This window comes from Chiroxiphia lanceolata, chromosome 5 (assembly GCF_009829145.1).
Source record: "Chiroxiphia lanceolata isolate bChiLan1 chromosome 5, bChiLan1.pri, whole genome shotgun sequence".
NCBI classification, from domain to species: Eukaryota; Metazoa; Chordata; class Aves; order Passeriformes; family Pipridae; genus Chiroxiphia; species Chiroxiphia lanceolata.
The window spans coordinates 67279624-67292414 of NC_045641.1; the positions used below are offsets into that span (position 1 = coordinate 67279624).

The following is a 12791-nucleotide window of genomic DNA, read 5'->3' on the forward strand; positions in this document are numbered from 1 at the left end:
GTTCTGATTAAGGCCACCTTGGTAAATACAAAGCCCAGCCAATGCTGAGGCTTGACTGAAAAGCAGGTTGGGTTGGAAGAACTTATGTAGTCATTAACTTCTGTCCTAAATTGCTTAAAAAGCAATGTGATTGTTTGGCTTTGTAATAACTGAAACATGTAGTCAAGAATTTGCTGCGGCTTTTAAAGAAATAGCTGTTAAAATAATGAGCTTTTTGTAGTTCAAGCTTTTTGACAGCTTTTCCCATCCTCTGCCTCCCTGCCTTATCAGAAAATCCTGCTTCCTCCTAAGGTTAGAAACTGGCATTGAGCATAAGCCTTTCTGGGGAAGAGCTTCTTTTCCCCCTGTCTCCAGTGGATGGGAAGTGTGCCTGTGTAGATAATCACATGTCTGGTTGAGGACAAGCTCTTGCCTAAGCTCTGAACTTGGGAAGGCTCTGGGACCCTTTTAATATATTCACCTAAAGGATAGTCTGGCTGGAAATTATAAATGAAGAACAGCCTGGCAGGAGGAACAGGCTTCACTGCTGTATCCCAAAGAAACAGTAGGGAGAGCTTCTGCCTTAGTCCTATTTTGGGCAGTTTGTTACTTAAATAAAATCAGAAATCCAAGCAGTTACAAAATGTGGGGAAAGTGAGAGTGAATTTCACATACACACACACGTGCACAAAAATGATGATAATTTTATTTCCACATAAGGACTTTGCATGCCATAGCATACTTGTGTCCTTGAATCCATGATGGCCTTCTCTATCCATCTGTGGAAAATGAGAAGACCGTCCTGGCTTCAGGCACAGGGTGTGAGTTGTGAAGGGTTGCTGTAGACTAAGTGGCTACAAGACATCTCTTGCCCTCTCAGCCCCAGTGAGGCTCTGGGTCACACACGAGCTCCTGTACCCTCCCAGAGCTGTCACTAAAGCCCAGTTAATGGACTGTAGGTACCTCAAAGTCCTTGCAGAATAGGTGCCTCCCCAAAGGTGATGGCCAAACCGCGCCCCTGCAGCTGCTGCCCAAGTACCCACCTGACTCCTGAAGAGAACAATGGAGAACCTGCTCCACCCCTGGGGTGTCCTGCTTATTTCTGATAGCACATCTAACAGCAGTAACAATCTGTTATCCAACAGCTAAATATTTGTCTTTTGATACAGTCTTGATCCAGATAAAGTGTAAGTCTTTCAAAATCTGTGTAAACAGAAGGAAGATAGCAATGTTCTCTCTCTCTTCCTGCTTGGGAAAACAATGGGTGCATTCTTCAATAACATTGCCTGAAGGCTTTAGTAGTATAACCCATTTCAGATTTTCATATGTATCACTGAGCACATGTCACTTGGGTTTCTGATTCACACTCTGGGGAGAGGGAAACCCTACATATTAGGGCCTGAATGCCTGAAATGTTATGCTAGAGATACTTTGTCCACTTTGCACCTGGGGCTACTTTGTAGAAGGAGAAAGAAAATGACTAAACCAAAGTTTTTTCTTTTTTTTTTTTTTTACTTTGGTGATTAAAAAAAAATAAATCCTAGAGGCCTATGTAAAGCTTGTTTTTATTTGTGTAACTGCCTAGAGATGTTGATCCCTGGAGAGGTTTTGAGAGAATATAAAAGGAAACATTTTTGCTATCTTACATTTTTTTCATATTGAAGTTGTGTTGTTTTCTTCTGTTCAGTGTAATGGGGGAAAAGGAATAGCTTTTGCCATGTGAGTCCATCAGAGAAGGTGCTGTAGTTACTGTTTGTGTATCAGAGTGAGAAGGTTGAATAAAGATCGCTAAAAATATCTTGGCAAGGAAATCCTGAGAATTTTTGAGATAATTTGTGTTGCTTGTCAAAGGATTTTTATAGTTGTTCCAGAATTTCAGCACAGAGTGGTCAACTGTGCTAAATCAGTGTCTTCTGTGAGCTCAAAAAAAGTATTTTTGAGATGCACCTTTTGGATGCTACCTATTTTAGTGAAGTTATCCATAGAAATTTCTATATGCATTTTAAACAATTTTCAGTGTCATTATAATTGATTTTGTTGAAATGGCTGGAAAAGCATTTCAGTTTGTTGCCTGCTAATGACCAGCCACTGAACTAAATGCTTCAGACAAATGGGGTCTGGGAAACAGGGAATTCATACAGGGTTTTTTTTAAATAAACAAACAAACAAACAAGCTCTTACCTATGAGACCAAGTATCTTTTTTTCTTTTTCTTTCCCTTTCTAATGGAAAATATGTGACAATATTTCAGCTAACCAGTCACTCCAGGCTTGGAAAGAATTCACATTTCTTAAAATCCCTTCAAAAATGTGACTACTGTAATAGCTCATTAAGTGCAATGAGTGATATGTGTCAGCAGCTGGGAAATATTTTTCCCTATGTTGATTTGCATTAAAAACTTGGACTTTCAATTGAAAAAAATGCTTTTGGAAAGCACTACCTTTCCACAGTGTAAGCAATCTTATAACCTCCCTCATCCTTTTTTTTTTTTTGTTTTCATTTTTAAAACATGACACTTGAAGAAAGGGCAGACAATTGAATAACTCTCCATGTCCATTTTCTTCTGTAGCTTGGGTGCTGTCAGTCTGATCTACACCTCTGTGTGACATCTAGCTCATGTCTCCTTTCTAGGGTCTCAGTTGAAATCTTGGGTTTTTACTTTTTGTGTTTGTTTTCCTTCACAGAGAAAGGATTGGGAATCTTGAAATATTCCTGGAGGGGGTGGAAAAAGGACAACAATAATTTGATCAGATCTAGCGAATGAATCTCTAAAGAAAAAAAAAAAGTTTAAGGTTTACAGTGGAGTATAAGAAGAGACCTGGCTTTGATAAAGCAACTTTGAGAATAACTCCTGTGGGACCTCTGTCTTTAGGCAGGAAATCCCAGATGGAGGAGGTGCAGGATGAACTTGTTCACCGCCTCACCATCGGCCGGAGCGCTGCCCAGAGGAAGTTCCACGTGCCACGACCCAACATCCCAGTGGTCAACATCACTTATGACTCCTCCCCTGATGATGTGAAAGCGTGGTTGCAGTCCAAAGGATTCAACCCTGTGTAAGTCTGAGGGCAAATGTATGAAGGTTAATTTAAATTATTCTCCTGTCAGTAGGTAGGATGGGGTCTGACCGTTTTTTAAAATCGAGCAGCCAATAAATGTCAGCTGCACTCTTGGAAAAACTACTTTGTTTTTACCTATATATATATATATATATATGTATACACACACATATATATTTTTATATATAAGTGTACCTAATATACATATAAATAAAAATAGATGTCAATGTGGTTATAGATCTACAGAAGTATAGATGTTTATTAGCCCCCACCAAACGGTGGTACTCATAAATGATACTCAATTGACTTCAGGAGTCCTGTTGTATAAAAGTTTTTCTTAATTTAGTAGCCCTACCTGAGGCAATGTGGGGTAAAGACAACCTGCTTCTCTCTCTTGGCTGCTGTATTTTTGCTCATTTCTTGTTTGTTCCCTTGGTGTGACCCCAGGACTGTCAACAGCCTTGGTGTGCTGACAGGTGCTCAGCTCTTCTCCCTCAATAAAGAGGAACTGAGGACTGTTTGCCCAGAAGGGTCGAGAGTCTACAGCCAAATCACGGTACAGAAGTCTGCCTTGGAGGTATGGATAACCCTTCTTACTGACCTAAGCTGGGTTGCCAGTTTTGAATCTGTACAAGTAAATAACTCTTTCTGTGAAGCAGATGGTTTTTCCTCAGTTCCCATCACGTAGATAAGCATTATTTCTGAGTTATTTGGTATTAATTCATTGAAACAGCATTAGAAATAGTACTCGCATTTAAGACATTTTGTGCCGTAACCAGACTGCAAGAAGTCAAAATAAGCCAAAAAGAGCTTTGGGGGAAACAATAGGAGAGAGTAAAATGCCCTTTCTTTTTCTTCTTGCTTTGCCTGGTACTTGGGCAAACAGGTAATCCTAGTACATTTGGTGGTGTTGTGTTAGTTTTGCTTTGTCTTTGTAGGGGAGATTTGATCTATTAGGCATGAGAAGGTGGTAGAGCTCACTGTTGAATCTCAAGGCCTTACAGGTCAAACTTTGTGGCACCTGCATTGGAAGGTTTCTAAGAGCAGCAGACACTTTGGACACTGTGCTACCAGAATTACTGAGTAAAGGATAAAGTGTTGTATCTCTGTATTTATTGCTCTGCTGCAGTTTGCTTTAATTACAGTGGTATTGTTTCTTAAACACCTTAAAAGCTTGTATACAGAGCTGTGCTGGGGACAATGCTTGCCAATTTTTAAACCAGTAGAATTGGAGATGCACCTACTTCTTTTAAAAGTTGCTGTGGGAAGTGGAGAAATGGACTTGATAATGTCTAGAGATGAGATTAACCCAAATGAGAAGCTATATTCTTCACATCCCATTTAAAAGAAAATCTTGACGTTTAAAATGTTTTTCTGTCCTCTTACAAAGCTGAGACTGTCTTGCTTTAATGATTTTAAGCATTCACTGCCAGGCACAGTTTTAAAGGTAGATTTAAGATGATGCATATTTTACAATTTGCCTGATCAGTGTGGATCAGAGAGCACCACTTTCTAACATTGTTGAAATTGCTTTATTCCTTTCTTCAAGCCCTATTTTCCTATGAGAGGAAGGGAGAAATATTTCACCTTTGTTCTTAGCATTGTCAGTCATTACAGCCCAGAGCAATCCATTATTTCCTAGTGAAAATATATGCGTATTCTTCAAATTTTTTTTAATGTTAACAATCTTATTTCATTTTTATAAGACTGCTGTGTACTGAGACGGAAGTGCCTTTGTAGTGGAAGTTGGTTTGAAAAGCAGAGATGCACTGGGCTGGAGGGATCTGTCCTTTTTTCCCTCCGTGCTGTTATTCTCCTTGCCTCAGTTAGGTCTCACTCTGCAGGAAACTGAAAAGTCCAAACTTGTCTAACAGGTGCTCTACAAGTATTAATAAAAGAATACTGACAGTTTAACAAGGTCATTCAATTTTTTTAGTGAAAAGGTAATTGAAATATTTATTTCTGTCTTGATATTTGAGGTTTAACTGATGAATTTCAGAATTTATGCAATTCCTGGTGGCTTTAGCCTGTTGTTTGTTGAATTTTATCTTCAAAGGAATTGCATCTTCATTTCTCTCCCTATAATATTTCAAATCACAGGGTTTAGGAAGGCTGTTCTTGTTTAAGAGAGGCTATGGGAATGAGTATCACAACAAAATGTCTACATGTGACCCAGCAAAGATGAGCTTTCATGTTCCAAACAGGGCTATGTTCTTATTGCTCAAATTGGAAACACTTCTAATAACAGAAGCATTTAAGCACATGCATGCTTGTACCAGTGTCAGGCCTATTTTACAATTGAATGCTTTTTATGAGCAGTAACAGGGCTATGGGTTTGACCACCATAATTGTCCTACATGATTAATGAGTGCCAAATTTTCATGGAAGTTCTCTGGCATCCTTTGTGTAGCACTTGTGATGTCATATTGCAGTAAATGCCCTGGGTATTTATACATATAAATACAAATAGCAATAAGAGCCAGAGGCAGAGCAAACCCACACACTCTTTGGCACTACAGAACTCTGTGCCTTCTCTTTCTTTGTAATTTCTACTCGGGATCTTCCACAAGTGTTTCTGGATTCAAACCATTTCTGCAACCCAGGCCTTACTCTCAGCTTTGGGGCTGCATTCCCAGATACGAACAACCAGATCTTCCCAGTTTCTTTTTAGTGTTCTTTTACCTCAGGCAGAAGAATTTTATAATTTTATAATTGGAATTGCAGTCGTTGTTGGAATTTAATAATTTTACCCTTACAAGGAAGAAAATTAATAGGTACCACACTTTCAATTGTTATACTTTGTTTTCATGGTAACTCCATTCAGCCCTGAATCAGACCAGAGTTTAAAGCATCCAAGGAACTCCCAATGGAGTTGTGTGGCCCCTGTATGAACATGACCAAGTAACAGACTGCAAGTGCAGGGAAGGTGTTTTGGGGTTTAAGAGCTTTCTTGGCCTGGCCAAGCAAAAGCTGAAAGATAACTTTGTGTGCGACCAGTGTGTCAAGACAGCAGAGAGTTGGTCATAGCCAAGGGCAAACACCTCCTTTCTGCCAGAGGAAGTGGTGGTGGCCAGCAGGGATGTCCTGGGAGGAGGCAGGATGTACCATGCTCTGTGTCCTGATCACAGGATCCCTCTTGGGAGCTCTTCCTGGGGCTGCTCCAGAGAGCTGGAGTTGACCTTATAGCCAAGTACAGGACATTGCAGCAGCTTGGCTGGTCATATTTACTTCTGCTTTACATGGTTTTACTTTTTCGTTGCAAGTTGAAAATATTAATAACCTCCATGATTATGGGGGTTTTATGTGTCCATTTCATTAAGTGCTGCTGAGCATTTCAGGCTCTGGTGTTGAAAAGTGCTCAAGAAGATAAGTGTAGAGACACAATATGCTGAACACCACTTCCGTCCTCTCCAGGGGGGAACACTTGAGTTCCCCATTCTAAACCTCTTTGTGCTCCATCAGTGGGAAGCACAGGCACATATCCCTTTAAAAGTGAAAATGGTTTCTGTCTAATACACATATCAAATTGCCTGGAAGAACAGCTTATTCTCTTTGACACCTTGGTGAAAGGAATGACCCAGGCACAATCCCAGAACTGGGACTGACTGATGGAGTTTACCTCATGATCTGGTTAGAGGCTAAGGGGCCAAGGTCTAGCAGTCTGTTCCAAAAGTTGTATTCCTAAGAACAGCCCTAGGCTGCTTTGCTACTCTGTTCCTCACCTCTGAGTAGGATGTGCCTGTTGTGCTGTGCCACGTGTGTCTTGCAGCTGGTTTAGTCAAGCAGCATTTCAAGCTCATCAGTCATGTGGTCACTGATGTTATCAGGAGGGCAAACTCTTTCAGCTTGGGCTGCTCAGTTGTTTTCAGAAAAATATTTCTATGTGGCCCCTGATAAAGCACGTTGTCAGGTGTTTTTTTATGCATGACTTCAGCAGTGGGTGACTGCTGCACTTGCTCTGTATCTAAAACCAAAAGGGCAAGGACAGAATGAATTAAGACAAATAAAACTGCTTTCTCGCCTTCAGAGAATCACTTATAAGTCCTCTGCTTTGCCCAATCCACTCTGGGAGAAGAGAGCAATGGTAATTTAAATAGAAGGAACATTGTAACCTCCCTCCCTGTCGACACCTAACCTGTCTGGCCAGGTAATGGCACCAGATAATGCACTGTAATGGATATAATGGGATAAATCTAAATTAAAATGTATGTAATAGGATACATTTTCAGTGTTAAGGATTTTCCCCTTAACAGTCTTGGAATTTCTTTTACAGATTTCAAAAACAGTTTTTGCCTCCTTATTCAGAGGCTATTTTGGAAGCTTTGAAGTTTTGAAGGTCGTGTCATAGCCAAATAATACAGTAGCAGATATGGCTCTTGCTTTGTAATCCCCTGGTTTTATTCAAAGTCATGCACACTTTGGGAAGTTCTGCTCTACTGGATATGTGTCCTGGCCCTGCTAATAACTTCATTTATGTTGTCAAAGCAATCTGTTTGCAGCTGGCTCAGCAGACCTGTTTTTCACTCTTAAAAGGTGAAATAAAGCCTTGTCCTCACAATACTTCCTAATATTGTGATATGGTTCAATTCCAAGTACTGTGCTACAAGTTTGAAACCTGTGTCTCTGAGCAGCAAATGCACAATGGTGTATCATGTAATGTGAGTGACTGGGATTGAATCCTTGCTTAGCCCTTGGCTGTGCAATCCCACGTGTGTGTATGACCTCTACGTTTACATAAATCTAAACCCATCAAGGATTTATTTACAGTTTTTTAATTTCTAAATATTATTGCCCTGATTTTTAAGTCAAAGGTGGAATCCAGGCAAACTTGCTGACTTGCTTTTGCTGAACCTGTATTTCACCCCATACATATCCAACACTTCCAGGGCCTTGTGTGAGAATTAAAGATGCTCAGCAGTGCTGAAAGGCAAGCTCACACTTTTAGTCTCCAGGCTTTTTTCTGGTCTGTATTTAAGGGTAGTGTAAATACTTTCTTATAGGAGCTGCAAGGTGAGTTTAATTTGTTTAATATTAATAAAATGCTGTAAGAGAAATGTCATCACGTGCCAAAACCACAAATAAACTCTTTTTCTTTTTTGTTTATAGGCAAACAGTGGTAGTTCGGAACTGCAAGAAATTATGAGAAGACGACAGGAAAAAATCAGTGCAGCTGCCACAGATTCAGGTGTGGAGTCCTTTGATGAAGGGAGCAGCCACTAAATGTGTTTCTTCTTTTCTTTAATTCCATTGCCCATAGCATCATACCATCCAGCTTTGCTTTAGGAAGCAGTGAAGGGGAATGTCTTACTATATTGTAACTTAACTAGCCAACACAAAGAAAATTCACAGTAGTCTCCACAGGAGTACCTCCTGCTGCCTTCTCATCATGAAAAATAAGCAGATGAGAAATTCAGTGGAGCTTCCTGGCAGGTGAAAATATTGGTACATGATTCATTTACACCCAAAGATGAGTCTTGGCTTTTATGGAATTAACATGACAGACAAATTGTAGCACATCTCTGTGATTCATCTGAGGGAAGCTGAGCCAGCAATAAAAAAAGCATTTGACCCCTTCAGTAATTATAAGATTCTGAATCTCATCTCTTGCTGTAGTGTGCAATTATGTCTTTTTGGCTCAGTCTTTCTTGTCATGCATTCGGCTGCAGGACGTTTACTTAAGTTGTTGATGCCAGCAATTGGAGAGGAAATCTTTAGAGAATGAACAGCAGCCCAACATAGACTGAATCTTTCTTGCATCACTCCCAAGATGTTTTATTACTAATGATGCTGTTTATAGCAAAATAATACTCTGTACATTGATTTTATCAATACTTCACCCGTGATGAACTATAATATTGCACAAGAAGGAATAACTAGAATATAGTAACACAACTCAGCTCAAAGAGGTGATGAGATCTGCTGTAGCTGGCCATGCAACAACTCACAGTATGTTTTTTTAATATACTTGCATTTTTTTTTGCCTGTAATTTAACCCATCAAAAGAACAGTGTATAATCTAGACTTCTCTGTGTGTTGATCCCAGATACCAGTTTTTCCTCATGTAAAAAAACTATTGTTCTTTTATAAATGTAATCTTTTGGGAAAGTGGATTCCTGGAGGCAAAAGGGGGAAAAGAAGAGGAAACATCCTTTCCAGAAAATGTTATTTTTGAAGATGAAATGATTTTTGTCACAAAATGTTCTGTTATGGTCATGTGATTTTATATATAATATATTTATTATATATAATATATAATATCACTTAATTTAGACAAATTTAGTCATCTAGTTTGATTGAGTTTCATAGTGCCTTTTTCACATGAATCAGCTTAAAGTCTGCAATAAACAGTATTTCTTGTCTGTTAAATCGTTGTATCTTTGTGGCTACAAAGACAGTAATGAAATAAGAAAGTAATCTTGATTTTTGCCATTAGTTTACTTTTCCTCTGCATACAAGGGAAGAAAAGAATCCTATTCATTTTTCGCAAAAGAAAAGATTAAATTCTTAATAAATTTATTAAGTGCCATTTATTGTAGATGCCCTCACAAATAATTACTTCTGTGTGTTGGTTATGTGTCTATGCACATTTTTACATTTAATATATATTCTTTATGCCTGTCTGCATAAGCATGGTCTTATTCAGAAACGGGTCAGTAAGTGATAAATCCTAAACTGAAGACTTCAGCTGCCATAGCAGTCACTAAAAATGGATTCTTGTCTTATCCAGTGAAAGAAACAATGATTCTCAATTGCTTTCTCCCTCTAGGAAACACTTCAACCAGCACACCAGCATCATGACTACATCCATTCAACAATATGTAGAGCTTTAGGGGAGAAATTGTCTGTCTCACTCACTGCCTGTCATTAAAGGCCAAGCCCAGGTCTAGGTCTCCAAAGGCTTGGCATATTCTCTTACTCAGAATTCCCTCTTCCCTACACTTTCAGCATCCATACCTGGCCTGAAGAGTGGAGATGTGAAGCTGCTCTCACTTTTAACTACAGGAGTAGGAAACTTTTTAAAAGGTCTTCGAAATTCATATTTAAAAATTAGTCCCTGTCTTTTCCCATGGAAATTAGGTCTGATTCCATTAAAAGCATTGTGGCGGCAACTTGCACCTCTATTTCCCTGCTAATCACCAAAATAGGAAGCCAGTATTCATCCTCTCTGCAAGCTTATTCTAGTATTCAGCACATGGTTGGCTTTTGCCCAGAAAGAGCAAAGTCTCATCAGCTCTGAGACTTTTCTGACTCTGTGGAGTTTGGCGTGCTGAGGTCTCAGTGGAAGGACCCATAGTTCATCTCTGACAAAAAAAAAAAGAGGTGGTTTCACAGTTGTGTGGGTTTTTTTTTTTTTTTGAATCTGGATTTCTGTGTGGCTGTTGTTTAGAAAGAGCCAGACAAGTTTGAATGTGGTCAGTGTTCTCAGAGGCATCTTTGGAGATACTTGGGGGTGGGGGGGAAGGAAACTTCTTCCATACACTGAAGGGATAAGCAGAATAATCTGGGGTTGTATCTGTCTTTTTTCATAGTTCCTAAATTAGCTACTAATGACTTAACAAGCCAGTACAACTTGAGTTGTATTTTACCCTTTAACTTTGCTGAACTAACCTTTATGATTTCTGTGTTACAGTCTGTGAAATCTGGGGCCGAGGCAGGTATTTCCCTTTTTGCTGGAATTAATTTCCTTGGTGGTTTAAAGCACCGTAGGGAGCTTCACCCCTATGCTGTGCAGTTTTTGAATTTTCAGTTTGTTGGCAGCTATAAGAAATCAAAAGAAGATCTCATCGGGGGTTCCTCAAATGAAAATGTTTACTTCAGAATATTCAGTGGTTTAAATGAAACCAGTAGTAAAATGTAGTGTTTCATTCAAAATGTTTTCTTTAGGATTTGAGCAGTGAGGCTTATTTTTTAATACTAATATTAAAAGGATATGATACATGAGAAATGTCTGAAAAGGAAACAAAACAGTTTTTTAAATGTCAAAGGAAGTGCCTTATTAGATGTTTGATAACATAGGGACTACTTTGCTAATTTGCTACCAACAATCTGCCTTTTTAACTGGGTGGAGGGAAAGAGTTTTAGCAGTGCATGTTCACTCAGCAGTTTTATGCTTTCAGAGCACAAACCTTTTAACATCAGCAAGGCACTTCTTCCCACTCCTTTAGGCTGCCTGTTCCCTTGGGATGATGCCATGGAGAGAGCAAACCACTGTGAAACCTCACATTTAATTCAGAAAGAACATTTCTAACCAATAGTGATGGATGGATGGAGCAGTTTAATTACCATCTAGCAATTCAAATGTTAAACACTGCTTCATTCAGAGAAATTGTGATCTGTAAGTGAGGTTTTATACATATTTGTATTGCTACAAAGCATTTTGCTGTATAAATGTTGGTGGGTTTGGAGGGGTCTGAAAGATAAGTGCAGACTTCCACGGTTGATGTGTGCAGAAATCAATGGTTATGAGGCAGTAGATATCCAAAATGGTATGATAGTCTGAAATGCTCAGAGCTCCCAGTGATTTTGAGTGTATTCTTCAGTCTTTGTGAACCTCTGAAAGCATCTCTTGAAGGGCTTTGCTGGACAGTAACCTCAGTATTTTGATAATTCAAGGGAACAAACAAATATAACCGTAAGATGTGAATTAAGTCCTTCTAATTAGGAAACCTGTTAATCACAGAATTTTTATTTTGTTTCTATCGTGGGAAGTGAAGGCATTTTGAGTTTTCAGCTTTATATAGCTATAGCTGAATACTAGACCCTTGTCCAAGCAGGTATCTCCATTCATTTTCCTGGGCTGTGTCTCATGTACAAGGGAGTCATAATTATGGGAACCCATATTTCTGGCCAAACTACTGCTTCATAGGAGCCCAGGCTTTTTATTATATTCTCCCTCAACTGTGAAGTCTGTGTAGTGTCTAAAACAGCCCTGTATAAGGATTGAGTCTGATATATCAAGAATATCTGAGGGAATACTTTTGTGCTCAGCCTGCCACCTTTGCATACTTCCCAACAGCATTATGTATGGGAAATGCAAACATGAGGGACTCTGTATTGGGTTCTGTGTTTATTTCACAAACATGTTGAATTTCTGCGGCAGCTTTGTTAATTTTTTTAGCAAGTAAGTGCCTATTTAACTGTCTTTGGCTCTCCTGTATCTTCTTTGAGTTTCTCTGAGTTGCTTAGGTTGCAACTTCGGCCTTTAACTACTTCCTCAGCATTCAGACCAAAATGAGTATCAAAATACTCGTCTGTGCTTCTACTCCTTGATAATTTTTGTAGTTTAAAAGAGGAGATGAAAGAAAACAGGGAGCCTTCCTAGATGCTTCTTAGCCACCACAGCAGAAAAGCTCAATGCACCCACGCACATCAAGAGCACTAACAACTTCAACCACAAGGAGTGGCTGAAAGCAACAGCTTTTGCTGCCTCAATGAAAATATAGTTTTCACACAAGCCCTTTAAAAAGTTAGAAGTGGGAGGGAGGTAGTGTGACACTGTGGTTAATGGATGGAGGGAGGGAAAGGCTGTTTTAGTGCATAGGATGATGATGTTGATTATTTGACAGAGGAAATTTGTCTTCTTTCGGTGTGGGAAAAAAAAACCAAAACAGTAAAATGAAGTAAAGCACAAGTAAGGCTTCTCCAACCTGTTCTCAGTCCTGGTGTGAGGTTTGAAGGAAACAGTTCTGAAGACCCAAGGATGTCAGGGCATGCTAAGAGAGGCAACACTTCCACACATGGCCCTAAAAACTTCTTA

General features: G+C 39.3%; 1 protein-coding gene across 4 annotated transcripts in view; it reads left to right on the forward strand.

Annotated features, from left to right (window-relative positions):
* The window catches only part of EPS8 (epidermal growth factor receptor pathway substrate 8), a 136289-nt gene extending 126889 nt beyond the window's left edge, over positions 1 to 9400 (forward strand). For all 4 annotated transcript variants that reach the window (XM_032687235.1, XM_032687232.1, XM_032687236.1 and 1 more), the window contains 3 exons: positions 2851 to 3031; positions 3482 to 3611; positions 8141 to 9400. In XM_032687235.1, coding sequence (XP_032543126.1) covers positions 2851 to 3031; positions 3482 to 3611; positions 8141 to 8254 — 425 coding nt within the window. In that variant the 3' untranslated portion in view covers positions 8255 to 9400. The remainder of the gene's footprint in view (positions 1 to 2850; positions 3032 to 3481; positions 3612 to 8140) is intronic.
* The last annotated feature ends 3391 nt before the right edge of the window (positions 9401 to 12791 follow it).